General features: G+C 31.3%; 1 protein-coding gene across 1 annotated transcript; it reads right to left on the bottom strand.

The window, feature by feature from the left end:
* Positions 1 to 1,381: 1,381 nt before the first annotated feature.
* LOC129957456 (uncharacterized) lies at positions 1,382 to 17,210 on the bottom strand. The gene is made up of 6 exons (XM_056069771.1): positions 17,053 to 17,210; positions 13,638 to 13,674; positions 9,197 to 9,322; positions 8,615 to 8,674; positions 5,650 to 5,844; positions 1,382 to 1,675 (listed from the first exon to the last, which is right to left on the bottom strand). The coding sequence occupies exons 1-6, from the start codon at positions 17,122 to 17,124 to the stop codon at positions 1,536 to 1,538; spliced, it is 630 nt and encodes a 209-aa protein (XP_055925746.1). The 5' UTR covers positions 17,125 to 17,210; the 3' UTR covers positions 1,382 to 1,535.
* Between the last annotated feature and the right edge of the window lie 865 nt (positions 17,211 to 18,075).

The raw sequence follows: 18,075 nt of genomic DNA, 5'->3' as shown, positions 1-18,075 counted from the left end.
TAACTAGCATAGATATAAAAAGATGAAATACAAAAATATAATAGCTAATATAAATTATGAAATTCAACTTAAAAACTACGAATTATTAACTTTAAATGTAATATATTCAACATTTCATTATTAGGTTTAATTTTCTTTAAAATTGTGCGACATTTAACTGGATTGCTTAAACAGCTTGATTTGTGTAGCAATGGTTATCTCAGAGCAAATGGAATGCTGACTTAGAATTTTCAAGTAGTCCCATGGCAGAAACACAAAAGTTCAATGTGCAAACAAGCGACTGGTGACGTTTGAAAAGAAACGAAGAAATCGAGTATCTTCAAATGGTGGTTGATGTTCATAAGAATCCGTATTTATCCATGTGATAAATATGTCACAAGGCTCGTTTCTCCAGTCTGACTTCTCTCAAGATTTACAATACCTTAGATCTCATCCGTTTAATCAGTTCTTTTCGCTATAAATTTCGGCGCGCACGGATTTCAAAATGGTTCGTTATCATTCATTATAAACCGCTTTCCGTATGTTTCATTTCTGTCTTAAAAGTTCCCTTTGGCTTTGTAAAACGTTTTTTTTTAGAAAGAATGTGTGCTATTAATCTCGAAATAAATACTTCGAGGATGGACTTGTTCGCAACAGGTTTCTAAAAAGTTTGGTATCTATAGCACTAACGTACCTGGTACGGAAATTGCCGTTATTACTTATTATGGAGTGGCAGCAATGATATATAAAAATCTCGATGTACGAAAATTTGAGCAGAGTGCTTTATTCAGCGGTTTTTGTGATATTCGAGTTTTGATTTTTGTTAACCCGGCACAAGCTAAGAATGCGTTCAGAAGCATAAGCCGGAAAACAAACCTCATTCCTTCCTTCCTATTCAGCGGTTTTATAGCTGTATTTAATGCAGCACTTCGCTAATTAAATAAAATTATATTATAAATGATCGTCATGTCAATTACTTTTTTAATGTTATGAAATTCAAATTCATCCATCAAAATATTCAATCGCATTTTATTTATTTTTTGCTAATGTTAAAATTAAGATTCAAATTTTTTTTTAATCATTAATATCGAAATAGATTTTTACTTCCGATTATATTTCATTATACATACACTTTTAATTTGGGCCCGCAATAATTCGTTGTGGAATGATTCAGTTAAAGCATCATTTTTAAATCGTATAAAATGAATTGAAATTTAAAAAAGGTATGACCTAATCAAACTAATATTAATTGTTTAATGATCTAAAAAAAAAAGCCTTGACGAGCAAGCTGGTCACCAAAGGAGGCTAATTTTTTAAAAAAAAAAAAAAAAACAAAGTAAACCCCAATTTAGAATATATAATCAACGCGAGGACTCTAGGATGTTTATAGAAAAGCAAAACATTAAGAGAAGCGGAACTACAGGAAATAAATTTTAATTCCTCGTCACAAACAATTATAAAAAAATACAATATTTATAAAAAATTAATGTTAAATATTTATCAAAAAAAACTAATTTTCCAAATTGAAGAACAGCCGTTATTTTCTCTTAAAGTTTTTAAAAACTTAACATTACAAGTATTATGAATGCCAATATGACAATTGGACCAGAGTAGATTGTGTACTTGTAAAGGCTTGGATTGCAGTAATCTTTAAAAGAATCGTCTATTGAATCCTCGAAGTAATAGACCAAAATTCCTGCAAAAAAAAATAAAAAAAAAAAAAAAATTAGTCGAGTGAACTATTTTGTTCCGATAACTAATAAGTAAACTGTCAATACCGATCCTTTTTAAATTATAAATTAAAATCCGAAGTTTCCCTCTCCCAGATAAACTTGACATAATGTCGGTTTTACCCTCGATCATTTATAAGATTGGGCAATAGGCAGCGCATGCATAGAAAGGGACTGTATTTATGTTTGCCACAATTTCATAAGATAGATTCAGGCATACCATGCTTGGCTATAAATTGCCGTATTAGCATTGCTGAAATTCTCTTCACTGGTATCGTATTAAAATGGACATCGCACAAAGAAATATGGTAAAATAAAAAGGTAAACATACCTAAATTTGGAAATTTATGGATAAAAAAAATTGGCAAATAAAATAAAAATCACAACTCGCATCAAAAAGAATGAAGAGCTAAAAATGTCGGAATTAATCTATAATAAGTGATCCACTTTTTTCTCGCCAAATTCTAAAAATGCATGTGCAGTAAAATATATAATGCAGCGATATTATTTGCCATGGACCGAACAGCATTTTCAGCCTTTCTACGCATGCGCTGGCAACTGATCTTATAACTGGCCGAGTGTAAATCCAGCATAATAAACAGTTCATTTAATTTCTAAAACGTCAGGACATAAAAATTAAACTATTAGACAGATCTATTCCGATAACTTTAGAAATGCTTTTAAATTATATAATATCTCCAATTCTAATTCTTTGTCAATTTATCACGTCGATAAGGCATCACTCAACTCTAGTTGCTGTATTACTTCGATGGCAATAGTATACATTATATTTTAACTTAATGTTATGTATTCTATTATTTGGAAAAGTACTTCTAACACTTTATATGTTTTTTTTATAATATGTTTTCAGATACAATTAATTTCTTATTCTACTTGGATATGATTTATTTCCATCCGAGACACCAACGAAGACGGTCGCGGCAACTAATTGAAAGACCCCATACCAGCAACACCATTAAGGAGGTTAGGCGTCTCATCAACGCAATTTATTATTATTTTTTTATTTTGTTTTGCTACGTGTAAACAAAAATGTATTTTGATTTATTTTGTACCAGAAATAAATTATAGAAATAGATTAAAGAGAAATAAATAGACATGAATTGATTTGAAAATTCTAAGATTTAGATTCAAAAATATAAAATATTCTCTTTTTTTAATACAGTATAATCCACAATAATCCCGTTTTAACATCAACCTGTACCTAATAGAACAAAAACAATATCAACCCACCTTAAAGATTTATATTTTAAGCTTTTAAAGTTCATAATTATATACTACAGAAAAGAAAGCCACGGAATCAGATTTTAGATAGGGATAATAGAGTGATTAGGACCTTTTATCAATCATTTCGCGTTTTCCCAGTTCTTGTGTTAAGAGAAATATTTAGATGCATGCAAGTTGATCTTGCCAATTCTGCCATCAATGACGTACTAACAGAATCATGAATTGAATTTGTATCGAATATAAACAATGCTTGTAAACTCCGACTTGAAATGCAAAGTGACAAGTAAAATGACAAAGCACCTTGAGTAGAAATTTTTGAAGTGTTCAGTGTTAACGCTACTCACCATATAAAGTTAACAGGCGACCCCCCCCCCCCATACGTGCATTTGTTACTCCAGACATTTGGATACAATATACACCAGTTCAATTTTATTTCCAAACACATACACACAATCCTTCAATTTTTTGAATATCCGAAGTTATTAAATGTCCCCCCTCAACTTTCGAATATCTTGCAATGACCTATAATATTTGCAAACGATACCCCCGATCTAGCCAGAGGCCATACGGGAAACTTGATGGGGGCCCCCGAATCACCTAGCGCAAAGGAAAAAAAGATACTTGATTGTGCCGGACACTTGCAAACTACAAAGAACCCTCTGGAGAAAACGCATATTGGTACAGAAAAAAAAAAAAAAAGACATTAGATTTTGCTTTATATATTTTAATTGTAAAACATTAAAATTGCATAAAAGACATTAAATGTATCTTAATATTTTTTACATTAGGAGAGAACTAAAGACAAGATCTGTGACAAAGTGTTCCTAATAGAAGATTTAATGACAAATTTTTACTCCCAGTTAGTGTCGTGACTGGAAATAGATTTATGGCGATTGGATTAATGGATACCAGGCCAGCGATTCCCGATTTTGACAACGAAAATGAAAATTCGTGAAATGCAATAATCATAACTATAGTAATCAATATTTGATCATTATGTGCGGGTTGAGGTTCGAACTCGCAACGTTAGGGTTCATAGCCGAGTAACATAACCACTAGACAAAAGAGTACTCTCTTCTCCGGAAGTTATCTTGCTTATAATGTTACCACTACAATTATTATACTGTGTGACGTTGCATCTTGTCCGGAAACTATAAAAAAGCGGCGATGTTTATACGAGCGGAATTTCTGAATATTGATCGCAGAGCGAGCTAGAAATTGTGGTCACTGAGCACTGTTTTATTTATTTATCGTTTTATTCCTTTATTTGTATCCACAAGTGCTACTCTTTGCTTTTAGATTTTTGGAATATTTGCCGAATAAAGCATACTTTTTCCAGCGTCTGATTTTCATCGTGCACTCATGGTTTGATATCTGTTAATATTGCCGCGTAAAACAGAACTGGCAATCGTCGCGACTCAATCAGCAGAGCATCTCGTTTCAGATTGGTTGGGCCGTGGTTTGAATCTCAGTCACTGTGCTTTATACAAAGATGGAATTCTTTTATTTAAATTATCTATTGATCTGGAAGGTTCTAGTTCTTTCTTAAATATTCAAATTGGATTGATTTCGAACATTTTATGTGTATAAAAATCGTGACTCATTAATGATGTCTAAGTTCTCAGTACTGTGTTATTGTGAACTGCTCAGTTTTAATAAATGTAATTGTTTAAACTAACGGTATGTTTCATTTCGTTATTTCACAACCATTTTTATATTACTTTAAAATTAAAAAAATATTTTTACTGCTATTAGTTTGACTTTCTAATATTTTTCTGCCATTTTAGTTTTTCAAAAAATTAACTTAATAGCAATATATTTTTTGTTTCAGTAATCGCGTTTCAGTAAATCCATTTTTTGCGTGTTTCTGTTAGTAAAATTAGAAGTAAATACAGAAGAAATAGATCTTGTATGATTTTTTATATATAATGTTTGATACTAGAGCATTCATGCGGAAATAGGATATACAGTTTGAGAAATCATGCAGTTTAAATTTACATCTTTACTTATTTTGGCTAGCTTTCATTTATCGTGGTACCTTTCAGCTGAAGTTTGCGAACAGAAATAAAAACATCAACATTAATTTCAAAATACTACATAAGGTACTGCATATAAATAGCAATTCGTTTCTCGCAAACTTATTTCAATTGTTTCTTCAACGCTCATTGAAATTGTTCCGTCTTCGAGACGCTTTTTCCCTTTCCACTTGTAGTTACCATGGAAACAGGCGCATGCGCAGTTTTTCTAGAGCTTTGATACGTTATTATTCTTAGCTATGCAGATTTGTAATGTTAATTGGATATGTAATGGTAAATATCTTTGTGTTTGCGTAGGTTTTCGTGTTCATCAATAAATGTCATGCTGTGCTTAATGATAACCGATTCTTGAGTTAGTAAATAGATTTTTAGATGTTAGACCGTAGAGAATTAAAACCACTGAACCACATAATAGATTTAGAATGGCGCAACTGCTTTTAGAATTATTTGGTGAAAGCTCTAGTGCCATATACATCAAAAATCAAAATCGGACATTTCAAAGATTGAGATGTGATCAACGTAACTGCAACAAGTGTTTATATTACTTTCATTCAAGCAACTAAAAGATTTTTTTTTTAAAAAAGTAAACCATCTTCTCTGTACTTCAAAGTATTTCTTTTCGGAATATAATAAGTCACTCCTTAAAGGCAATAACTTACCAAAGAGCCATTGACCTAGGAAAAATATAGAAGCCAGACAAATTATCGCTTGATGGTGACTTCTGAAGCGTCGAAATTCCTTTGGAAGAAGCAATGAAAGAATGTAAAGCAAGGCGATTGAACCCAGTGCTCCCATTGACATGAAGATGTACTCCAATAACCCTTTTCCAGGGCACTGGATACGAAGCATCAAACCTTAAAAGGAAGTTCATCAGTAAGACACAAACAATAAAATCAATCTGAAGCATTTGAATATAACTTTGAAAAATGAGCTTCAAAGAAAAAAAATATCATCTTGTCTAAGTTTTTATTAATTATATTAAAATGCAGTACACTTGAGTTGTCTGGTTCTCAACTATCCGGCTTAGTCTTTCTCGTAATTAATTGAGGAAGGTAAAGCATTGCGTTGGCATCCGCTACGATCCTCTTATGTCTCGTGTGCAAAATACAAGTTGTGACAGGAAAAGAGCAACGTTCTGCTTCTTGTCCATTGTTTCGTCAGTGTGTAATGGACCTCAAATGTTATCGCTGTTGTCGATTATATATTTATATATATACACACACACACACACTACCTCACATTAGGCCGGATACTCGGAAGTGTACTATATAAAAAGCAACTTATCAAAAATCTAGAAGCGAATACAAAAATCGAAGTATGAGATGCCTATATAAATAATAAAGTTCAGTTTTAAATCAATTACTGCATCCATAAAACATTTTACTTCTTAACCTTTTAACCGGTCAATTTATAAATCAAGTTGTTCGTGTTGAAATATTTCATCATACTCTGTTAAAAGGTTAATGATAGTATAAGAATTTTTATTTTGACATCCACTGAATTTACTTTTATTGTTATTCTCACTTTTCGAGTTAACGATTTTTCCTTCTAAATTCTTGATTAAATTTATATTTTAATACTAATTACAGCGTGCTTTTTGAAAACCTTAATTATCATCTTCTAATGTCTCGTCTTTCATATTTCTTCATAAATTATAATTAAAGAATTTACCAAATTCCTGAAATTTATTACTTACTGGCAACTTTATGACAATCTGTTCAATGACAAATAAGTCCGAGAATACTAGAAGATTGTATTGTCATTGGGAACACAACTGTGCAACATTTCAGTAATGTATTAAGTGATGAGAAAATTGTAGAAAACCATCCTTACAAGCATGAACCCTGTTTATAAAACTGTTATAGCAATACTTTTTGTTATGCTAATTAATGTGGATTTGAAAAGTTAAGAATCCATCATTCCGCAATAGTTTAATTTTTTTTAATGAACAATGATGCGAGAGAAAATGCTACAAATAAAAGCTCAATGATAAAATATGTCACGAGCTGCTATCTAGAATTATTTTATTGGTTTATTTGGATTCTTGACGAGATTTCCTCTACTAAGAATTCTATTTCCGTTTTTTTTTTTTCCAGTAGAACATTTCAACAAGTCTGCTGGAGCGACTTTAACAAATAATCATTTATAAACAAGACAATTAAAAAATATACATTTAAATTAAAATAATTTAAAAATCCTAAAAAGGTTTATAATATTAAATGAAACAACTCAACTTTGTACTTTTGCAACAAAAAAGATTTACGTTTTTATGTGAATTGCAACAGTGTGAATAAATAAAAAAGAATTGGATGTCGAGTTTTGTCTGGTTGCGATTAATTTTAACTAACGTGTTTTATTATAATTTGGGCAAAACATCCGAGGTGCTTGCTCCGTTTACTCCATCTACTTCCAAAATTGTCAAAAGGTTGGATAGCGCCCTCTCACGGAGATTAAATTTTTATATTTAATTTGATTGTTTTTATCCCATAGCCATTAATTTGCACCTCATTATAATGCCGCTTTGGGCAACCGGGTTGCTGTCTAGAAGTACTGTCTGTGTTCCATATCAATTAAAGTATTTAAAGCGCTGTCAAAATACTACGAAATAAGGCTAAAGTTTTATTTCAGAAACAATGTCAGATTTTTTATTTTTATTTTAGCAATAATGTTTAGGATTATTGAAATAAGAAAAACTTAGGCGATAAATAAATTGTTAAATTGGAAGGATAATTATTAAATTTTAAGATTGTTTCACACGTCATTTTTGCAATATATTTTCGGAAATATGAGAAATACAAGAAAATTTTTCGAAAAATTAATAAATATTTAAAAAAATATTCCCGCTCGGATGCAAATTTCCAAAGCATATTGTAGACAAAAAGGCTTTCTTAAAGAGTAGATTACACCTCATAACATCCCTTTATCAATCAGTAATAAAAGCTTCATGATTATATCTCATGTGTATGGACACCTTGACACTAGCCAAATATTCGTTGTGTATGGACACGACATACGCGATTAATATTTGATCACATGGTTGTCTTCAGAGATCCAAGCAAACTTTGATGTCAAGCTCTCACTTGAAGTACTGGAATAATTTGTATTGTTCCTATCAAAGCATTGGAATATCTACATAATCTTAAAGCTTCGATACAATACTAACATCTCCGGATACTCGATTATCCAGAGACTCGTTTCTGATCTGAAACCGTAATAACTATTCTATAAAATCACAATTTCTATCATTAAGGGAGGTATGGATTAATAGAGAATGAGAGATGGGATAATTTGGAACACAATTTGTTTAAAAGTAGTCCAATTTCAAGAACTGCTCATCTCTCAGGTAGCACAGCCTGCAGCTCAACATTGTGCAGTTTTATATGATATACAATATTCCACTGTATTAAACAATATTGCGAATATTGATCAATGTCATACAATATTGTACAATATTCGAGTTCTACTAGGGATATAAATATTGCAATATTGTTTATGTATTAAATATTATAATTCACCATTGTCTAGCAAAACCTGACCGATTTAAGCTTGTCATGCAAACCGATATTCCGATTAAAAATTTAACACAAAAATAGAATTAAAAGTTACATTTTAAGAAAATCTTACCTGAAGTGAAAGCGAATGCCGCTGCAAGAAACCCGCAAGTAGTGGTAAATAAGATATATGCTGAAAAAATTTAATTAGAGTGTTAAAAACAATGAATAATTTTAACTCGTATTAAGATTCTTTTTAATTGCAAGTATAACTCGAAAACATTTAGGACAGACGGATGAAATTTGATAGTCACGGTTATTACACTAAAACACGTTTTTGAAAATTTTTGAATGAAATTCAGAAATCTGATTGCCCGAGTACAAGTGCACACGATAGTTATGAAAGTTGAAAGTCTAGATTAATAAGATTTAGTGCACAGATTTAGCAATTAAATAGTGGGTCCTTATCAAAATCAAAAAAAAAAAGGTATATTCCTTTATAACATAAATTCCAGTGTATCACGTTTGAGCAGAAGGAAGATTGCGCATGCGCTGAAAGAGTGAGAAAATAGCAAATTGCTGTCTCGATGGGATAAGTACTTGCCTCTGTACAGCTTCTGCACATGCGTGGTCTATTTGATGGTTTGTAGCTGGCTGAATGTAAATTTTACTTTAGAGCAAATTTTTTAGTCTTTAGAGAATTTGTATTACTTACGGCGATGTTTTGAAATTTTGTTTTCAGCAGACGATTTAGATGTTCCGTCCGCGTTTCGCCGACCCGATTCCATGTCTCTATAAATCCCATGTCGATGGATCAGGTTCGGAGTTTCAAAAGATTCATCTGCATTTATAAAAATAAACTTTTCAAAAAATAAAAACACTGAACACGAAAATAAAAAAATCATAAATAAAAAGAACTTAAAAATTTATGAGTTCAAATCCTTACAGTAAAGAAGCAAAAATCGTAAGGAATTGCTTTAATATCGAATTTTTATATAATAAACATTTGCTTTTGTTTTACTTCTAAGTGTATGCGGTTTCATTGCCTTATGTTTCTCGCACTTCGCGCTTCTACTACTTTTACTCTGACCTTCAAACTTGATTAAAAATAATTATTTCTCCTCTTTTAATACGCCAATAAAAGCATTTTCTAAGAAAACTTTTTTCTGGATTTTTCATCTCTGCTTCTTGCAATAATCACTATAGAATTTTAAAAATCAAAAACCTAATCCGTATCGAAGGGTCAAACCTGGCCCCGCTGGCACTGTAACGTCACATTGAAACCGCTATTCCACATAGTAGGGGTTTCTTTCAATTTACATCTATATTTTCAAACACAATTTTATATGAAAAAAGTTGCATTCTATTAATATTCTGAAAAAAAAAACAACTCAATTTTCTCTTATATTTTCAATTCCATAGTTTCGATAAATAATTACAATAATGATACCAAAATAAAACCATAAAAAGGACGAAATCCTAGTAAAAACTGAATTTTAATTTAAATCGGATATGCAAAATAATTTGCAAAGGTTGTTCGCGAATATGATACAGTTGCATTTTGCATTAATTCTTTAATATTGTTTGACTTTGGGTGAAAATTTATTCTACTTTTCATGGTACTAATAAAACAGCATTAAGAACTATTTTTATATTGGAAACTTAATACTATATAATAAGTTCATAATTCATTCTAAATATTATGGAAGCTATAAATCAATATTTTTCAAATTGAATTCTAGATTACTCCACCTATGAAGCCATTTTTTTAAATATAAATTGCTTTTAAAATTATTAAAACATTGTTATCGAGACAATAGTTTTCAAGACTCTAGTACATTTCAAAACTAGTACACAGCAAGCGATATGTCAATTACAAGTTCCAGTCTTTTGCATATTAAACACGCGGAGTTGACCCTTTCTAGGGCCGTGGAAAGCATGCTTCCTACCAAATTTATCAATCGTCGTACGAATTCATGTAGGTTGGCATAAGTTATGATAAATTTTTTTTAGAAAGACAGAAACTTAGATGCTTTAGTTCTTTATTTTACACAATATGATGCGTCTTGATTTGATAATTATTAATTAACCAAATTAATTAAAATTAAATTTATCTAATAAGTTAAATGAATCCCTTTTCTTCTAATTTCAAACCTAAAAATATTTTGACTTATGACTAGAAAAAAAAATGGCCCTTTAAAGGGTTAAATAATTGTGCTTAATACATCAAGCAAGATATGGATATGGACTAAAATTTCCCCTTCACTAAAATAGCCCATTTTTCCTAATTTTGGAATCGATTTGCGATAGGTTCGATTATCCGTTTGTCCGTCTGATACGTTCACTAAGAAAACTAGGTAACGAGAATTGCATAGATGAAACGGAATAAATTCAAAAGGCAAAGTATATTCTCTGTATTACATTAGGATGACACTGAACCTAAAACTTATCGCATTATGCAAATAAAAATAAAGAGATCATTCCCTTTGTTATTGCCTGCAAAAATTTAGTTGCTATAACAGACTTTCATAAACACGAATATTAGTTTAGTTACTGTATTTAATAAAACAAGGAAAACAACCTCTTTATACGATTGGTACTTATGGAATACTTAATACCGGATAAAAGTTTTCATAGCAATCAAACTTATCTATTCAAATATCTGCAGCTAAAAAGCCAATTTAAGTCAAAAAATTGTAATTGCAACATTTTTATTTGTATCCAGAATGTGAATTGTAGTTGTATTTTACATTAAGATATTCGTTGGTGTAAGCAACCTCCATGCACTTTTCTTTAATCTGAATTTACAAACGGGACCTTATAGAAAAAGCCCCGGGAAATGTAGCAATGCAGAATTCTATTTCATTCTAACCAAAACTGTTGGACGCCACTACAGACTGCCACGAAGCAACCATCTAGTTTTTAAGGTGCTACAATAACCAATAGGCAATTTAAAAGATCAACCATAGAGCATTAATCACCTCGTCACTTTTTGGTATTCCTGAGATCCATCATATAGCAATTCCTTCAGGAAAATTGGTTTGCCTGGTTCATTCGCCTACAAAACTTCAGCATGTTAAAGCACGGGGGAAAGAGATTGTAAAGTCTTTCATAACCAAATCTCAAAGTATTTTAAGAGACCGACTAGTTTCAAAAGTGCATAAAATGAAAAATAAATCAACACAGTTTGTTTCAAATTAGAATGGTTTCAGGATGAAGAACTAGTCTAAAGTAACATATGCGTATGCTGGTTTCCTTTTACTGTACGAGAAAAAGGTTTAATAATCGAGGTGGGAATTAAAAACTTAATTTGCATTGAATGTGTATGGAACCGTTTTTAATAAATTTAATATTCCTGAACTTATAAAATATTAATTATCTTTAATTTTTTTTATTTATCTTTAATAATTTTTCTATATATTACGTAAATAATCCAAAACTTGATATAGAAAATATGAAACGTTTCATCCACGTAACTCATTACATATTTTTCTGCACAGAAAAGGGCCGTTTTGTTCCCACCTTCCCTTCAGAATCGGGATGATAGCAAATTGCTATTCATATATTCGCTAACTGGAGTCACCTTAGGTGGCCCCCGTTGCAAAAGGACCGAGTAGCATTTTTTGTGGATAAACCCAATCTTGGAGCACATAGGTAGCACCTAAGGAAGAAATCCTAACTACAATATGCATACAGATGGGTCGCTTTCATCGTCAATTTTTAGATGAAAGTATCAAACATTAATATTTTCCTTGAGCAAATATACAACAACTATTCCAACAGCAACGACCAATTCGTTGCTAAAACCCAGTTCTGTCTTAAGGTTTTAAAAGCACTTCCTGAAGAAAGAACTTAAAAACTTACTTATACAACTTTGCTTCAAATTGAATATCGGTACATTTCGCCTTGCTATAATATAAAATATCTAGGACAAATTAATCTTGTATTCTTATTAAAAACGTCATTTGCCGAATAAAGAACGGCGTAAATTTGCACAAAATAGTAAGAATATAAAAATAAGTGATTAAGGTCAATGACATTTTATATAGATAGATTAAGAACAATTGCATGCAAGAATTTCATATTTTCAACAGTTCCATTGTCTTTTCAACAGCTCCAAGTTGTCTTGATAAAATTCTTTTGGATATTCAGATATTCTTGCGCCTAAAATCTAATCTTAGGACATTGTCTACTAGTATGAGTTTATTTTTCTTATTGTATACAGTGGAAATTATGCAAAATAGTGAAATGTCTAACGAGAAATTAATAAAAACACACTTCCTCCAAGAGTTCTACGATCTTGGCGTATATCAATTTTTCATTACAACTGAAATATTAAGAAAATTTAGTTCAGTAAACGAATTATGTTTTTTTTATTCAGCAAGAATACTTTTTTGTAATCTTTACTGAATATTTTTTTAAATTCAATATAGGAACTTGGATCTGTAATCTTCCATACATCAGACTTCCAAGTGCCCTTTAGTTAGAAGGAAATAAAATGCCACGTTAAAAAAAATTAAAAAAATGTTTAAACAGATAAAGTGCTTTTGAAAAAAAAAAATCTGGTTTTTACCTCCCGTGCTTTTCTCATTCAATATTCACGCACAGTGTGTTACCAAAAACAAAGTTGGCGTTTTTCGAATCAAAATAACTAACAACGTTGAAATATTGTAATTTCACATAATATGTATTAATTTACAACAATGATTAAGAACTAAAAATGGCATATTGCAGTAATTTCACAATTTTTTATTTTTTTTATTTTAGAACTGTGCGACCGGTAAACCTATTTTAGTATAATATATTTTATTGCTTTCAAGAAGTTGAATATTTAAAAATCAATTCTATTACTGTTCGTAACAGTTAAATTTGAAATTTAATGAAAAAAAATTTGAGGACTCTAAGCCATCCTTGAAGGAACGAATATATCAATCAGGACACCGATTTTGTTTCTCACTAATTAATCTAATCCTCGATATTACTACTTGAAAAAATGTTTCGATTATGTTATATTTTTATATGTACGGTTCATTCTATCGAACAGTCTGTTAAAAAAATGGAATATACATTTATATTTCCTTGATATGTAATCGCCTAGAAGAAAATATATAAACATTTAAGAAATGCTTCCTCAAAATAAAATAAAAATTACTCACCCTGCTCGCTGTCATCTTCATCCGTCCGAGGTAAATGCTGAAAACAGAGGAAAAAATAATAACTGTTGAAAGGCGCAGTGCATCGAAACAATTTCTGCCATATAGTTACTATAATTTTTTGATTATCGGAGTCGAAAATTATCTTAAGAATTGAAAAATATTAATTTTCAAAATATTTTTAATTAATCGGTCTTCCAGGATCAATGCATTTAAGATAAAATTTATTTTCATACTCCCGACCGTGAACTTTTATATTTAGTGTAGTAAAATGCCCTTGAAATGTGGAGATTCATCAAAACTTCGAGTTCGAATTTTCTTTGATTCGAACTTTCTTTTTGCATATTCGTACACAAGAACGTAATTTCTCCCCTCGACTTTCTCGTAACCGAAAGTGGAAGTTAAGTATACAATAGGGACAGAGGCAGCAAATCATCGGAGGTCAACTCAGTCCAATAAGTTGATTCTCCCTGTCTTTTCCATTGATTTGATCCAAAATTTAATATAGATCAACAATTTCATCAGCATAAATTAAAGTTTCAGTAATCATTTCCGCACATACCTTAATATTCATATTAATTCTAGTGGATCAAAAAACTATTCTAGGTTAAAATTTGAAATAACTGAACAATAAATGGTCACTCCTTTTTGTATTTTTTCCTGTATTTCATATACAATTTCCTATACTCGTATACAGTTTTGATGATAGATCTATGTACCAAATTTCATTAATAGTTTAGACTAGTTTTCAAGTCAGATAAATCTAAAAAAAGGTTCAAACCTAAAAAAAGGTTCAAATCTCTAAATTTTACTGTATATTATTTGGATCTCGCATTTTGTACATAATTTTGTGCAATTATATTTCTATACTATATTAATTCTAGTGTTTGTTTAATAACAATAAACAAATAAAACATAACATTCTCCGATAAAACTAAATTTTGCCAATATTAGCGATTTTGCAGACAAATGCAGTATTCATCGTATAACAATTTAATAAAATATAAAGGACTATTTTATTAGTATTATATACAATGCATATTAGCACTGACAATTTTAAGGCGAAGCAAAATAATTAGGAGTAATTTTAGATAGGAAACTAACATAAATAAGATGCTTTTTCCCATACATGTTAATTTTGAGGCTTTATTACGCAAATTTTACCCTTTACTCACCCGAAACTCCAAATTGAATAGGACAATAAAATGCTTATTTTCACAGTCAGTTTATGTCCAGTACTCATGTACGCATGCTCTATTTGGGTATAAGCAATAAATAAAAAACTACTACAACAGCAGCACAGTAGAGTCATTCGAAATATATGTCATGCTACTTGGTATGAGAATCGCGGACCTCACAAAAGCATTACAATATAGCTCTTTCCTTGAAACTGCTAAGAAATTCAATCTTTTTTCCTAGAATATGGATAGTGGCGAAAGCGAAGCCACCAAGAAAATGGATAAATACACCCCCAATATTGAAATTAAGAGGCTCCGAAATATCACCCTCATGGAATAGATTTGGCCCAAGTCCAACTTTCTCAGTACCATCAAACCCACAAGCTTTAACAAACTTTCCTATTGGCCCTCAAACTTTCCTATACGCACCTCCAAACAATTCAACCTTCGAAAGCTATTATGTCCACTAGGAGAACATTTGTAGACAAATGTCTATGTTTACGGCGGTCGTTAAAGAAACAGGTTACTGTAAGAAGTGTCCATCTCGCATAGGTAGAAATTCATTCAAGTTTCATGCCGCTGTGGCCTGTGGTAAGGTCTCGGCTTGTGAGTCGTAGGGTTTCAGGTTCGTGTTCCGATTCCACCGAAGAACCGTCGTGTAAGGGGGTCTGTTGCCCGTTAAATCCGTCAGACCAAACGTCCTCCCGCTGCTGTGGTGTGGAGAGAGGGGTACCAGCTCAGGTGTCGTCCTCGTCATGTGACCGCGGTTCAAAATGACGAGGTCCGTCCCAAAATAGCCCTAGTGTTGCTTTACAACGGGACGTTAAAATAACTAAACTCATTCAAGTTTCTTACAATGGCACGTTTAGTGCCAAATTGGCGATATTTGGTACTATTACATTTTTGAAGACAAAAATCAAAAAATAATTCACTAAGCTGAAAATCATTTGAATACTTAAAATATTGAAAATCAGATGTTTTTGTCATATGCATACAAAGAACAATGTAAATAGAATATAAAAACTGAATAATTATTTGTATGTCTAACAACAGCACAAGGAAAAAAAAAGAAATATAAAGTAGAATCATGCATGACAAAAAAGTTAATCGTCTTCATTCGTTTTAAATTTATGCAAGTAATTAACATCAAATTCACCGGAGCAAACGCGAGTTAATCTGTCTAATTTAGCATAAAACAATAGTAAAATTATAATGGTAATTATTTCATAATCTTTATATTAGAATATAAACAAATTTTTATAAAGTACAATGTTTATTGTTAAATATTCTTGAAACTTTTCGAAATTTATATTTCTAAATATAAATTATATTTTTAAATATTGAGAAGCTCTTGTCATAACTTATGAAAGAAGAAATTTCGAAGATGTTACTGCATCTTCTTCGGAGCAAAACTCCGCAACATTATGCACAAGTTTATGTGCTTGTGATTATGTTAAACTTTCGCCTTTCTTAAATTGCAAAGGCATTTTAAAGGATGTCAAAATTTAAGAGACAAGAGAAAATTTAGTGAAATGCTGTTAATATTGATCAAATAAAAGAAGTAAGCTAAGCGAATATAAACACGTGCAAATGTAATTAAAGCAAATAGACGAATATCAACAGCTATTTTTATAGCTTCAAATTAACGCCAAGAAAGAAAGAAAAACCCTAGACTTCCGTCCGATTCCTCCTATTCGAAATGGATCTTCCCTACCGAAACTCGTTTCTATAACGCCCGCCGTAAACATAGACATTTGGCTGGAAGTGTTCTCGTGATGGACACACAAAACCAGTCTAGCCTCAGCCCAGGGCAGATTCGCTGCCAGGTTTTTAATCTGCAAGAACAGGGGATAGCTTCGGACCAGAGGCGGGAACTCTGGAAACTCAGTCACATTAGGCACTGCCACTCTAATCTTTTGGATGTAAAAGTTATCTTACTCGATTCAAAAATAGTGACACCGTATTATCCAAACTAGAACTTACTCATAAAAACTTTCGGGTAAATAAATAATCCTAAATAGAATTCCAAACTGATATTTTAAGTGTCTTATCGTTTCAATAACTAGAGTCTTCAAAAGAACGACTTCGAACATATGATATAGACAATTTTCAAACTTTTTGAATTAGATTGCATAGCGCTCCGTTACTAGAAATAATTAATTCATCATCAAAATAAGCATGGATAGAAAAAAAACCCATCTAAATAAGCACGCACGTTACGAAACTTTATCTATAAATACCTGTTCGAAGTCCTCAAGTGGTTCAAATAACGAAGCGACTGTTTCACCAAACACTCTGTACAAAAGAAACATTTTCGCTTCAATGGCAAAATCTCAAAACAATAGCAACCAACTGCAATTTCCACCGATGTAGTAACCAAACTTCCTCGCTAATTTATAATAAGTTTACTTAAAATAAATCTTGCAGGTGAAGTTATATTTCTGCTCAAAATAATTTGTGAGTGGATTGCTTGATTGGTAATGTAAATTCCCGATTTGAATCTGAGTTAAAGATGGACTATGTTGATGCCCTAACTTTAGAAACCTTTGTATTCATTAGATAAGCTTCGAACGTGCTCACCTTAGCAATACATAGAAGCAATAATAAAGTTCAAGTGTAATTCTTATTAATTAATTTTGGATAGAAACGGAAAAAATTGCAAAAAATAGACATACGAATCCCATACTAAAACTTCAACGACATCAGTATAGATAGTTGTTAAAATGTCAAAGGACCTTCACAAAAAACTGAGCACTAAATTGGTCTCGGGTTGAATAAATAGAGATGGCATCTTGTGTTTCTTTTATTGTGAATTCAAGAGGAAGAGTCACAAAAAAAATTATGCAAAATATTTTGTTGTGAGCAGGGATAACAATTTCTAACCACTGTGAAACGAAGAAAACGACACCTAGCTGAGATTCCGCCCAAAATATTAAGAACTTGCAAGTTTTTAAAAATAAACATCTGATGAAGGTTGTTAATGCGCCCTGGAATGGAATGTCAGACGGAAAAAACTTCATAATTACTTCCAAATTGAACCTGTTTCAGAATTTATTAAAAGAACACCAACTAAGTTCTTCGAAAAATTTTCCCAAATTCGTAACGAGTTACTTCAACTGCCAGTATATGATCCGGCTGTGCCTAGCTCTAGGAAAATACCTACCAATTGACAATATTTATATTAATTTTTCTTCCATAAAAAAGACGGAAAATTTTCTAACTCTGTTACCAATCTGGTGGATTAAAGTCTCTCAAAATAATTC

Source organism: Argiope bruennichi, chromosome 11, assembly GCF_947563725.1.
Source record: "Argiope bruennichi chromosome 11, qqArgBrue1.1, whole genome shotgun sequence".
Classification (NCBI taxonomy): Eukaryota; Metazoa; Arthropoda; class Arachnida; order Araneae; family Araneidae; genus Argiope; species Argiope bruennichi.
This window is presented reverse-complemented; position numbering and strand designations above follow the sequence as displayed.

What these genes read in the sequence shown, in the direction of transcription:
- LOC129957456 (XM_056069771.1), bottom strand. Translation starts at nt 17,124, where the DNA reads ATGTTTCTTTTGTACAGAGTGTTTGGTGAAACAGTCGCTTCGTTATTT. An exon ending in CACTTGAGGACTTCGAACAG is followed by an intron (nt 13,675 to 17,052) that starts GTATTTATAGAT and finishes CTCTGTTTTCAG; the next exon opens with CATTTACCTCGGACGGATGA. An exon ending in GGCATTCGCTTTCACTTCAG is followed by an intron (nt 5,845 to 8,614) that starts GTAAGATTTTCT and finishes CTTCCTTTTAAG; the next exon opens with GTTTGATGCTTCGTATCCAG.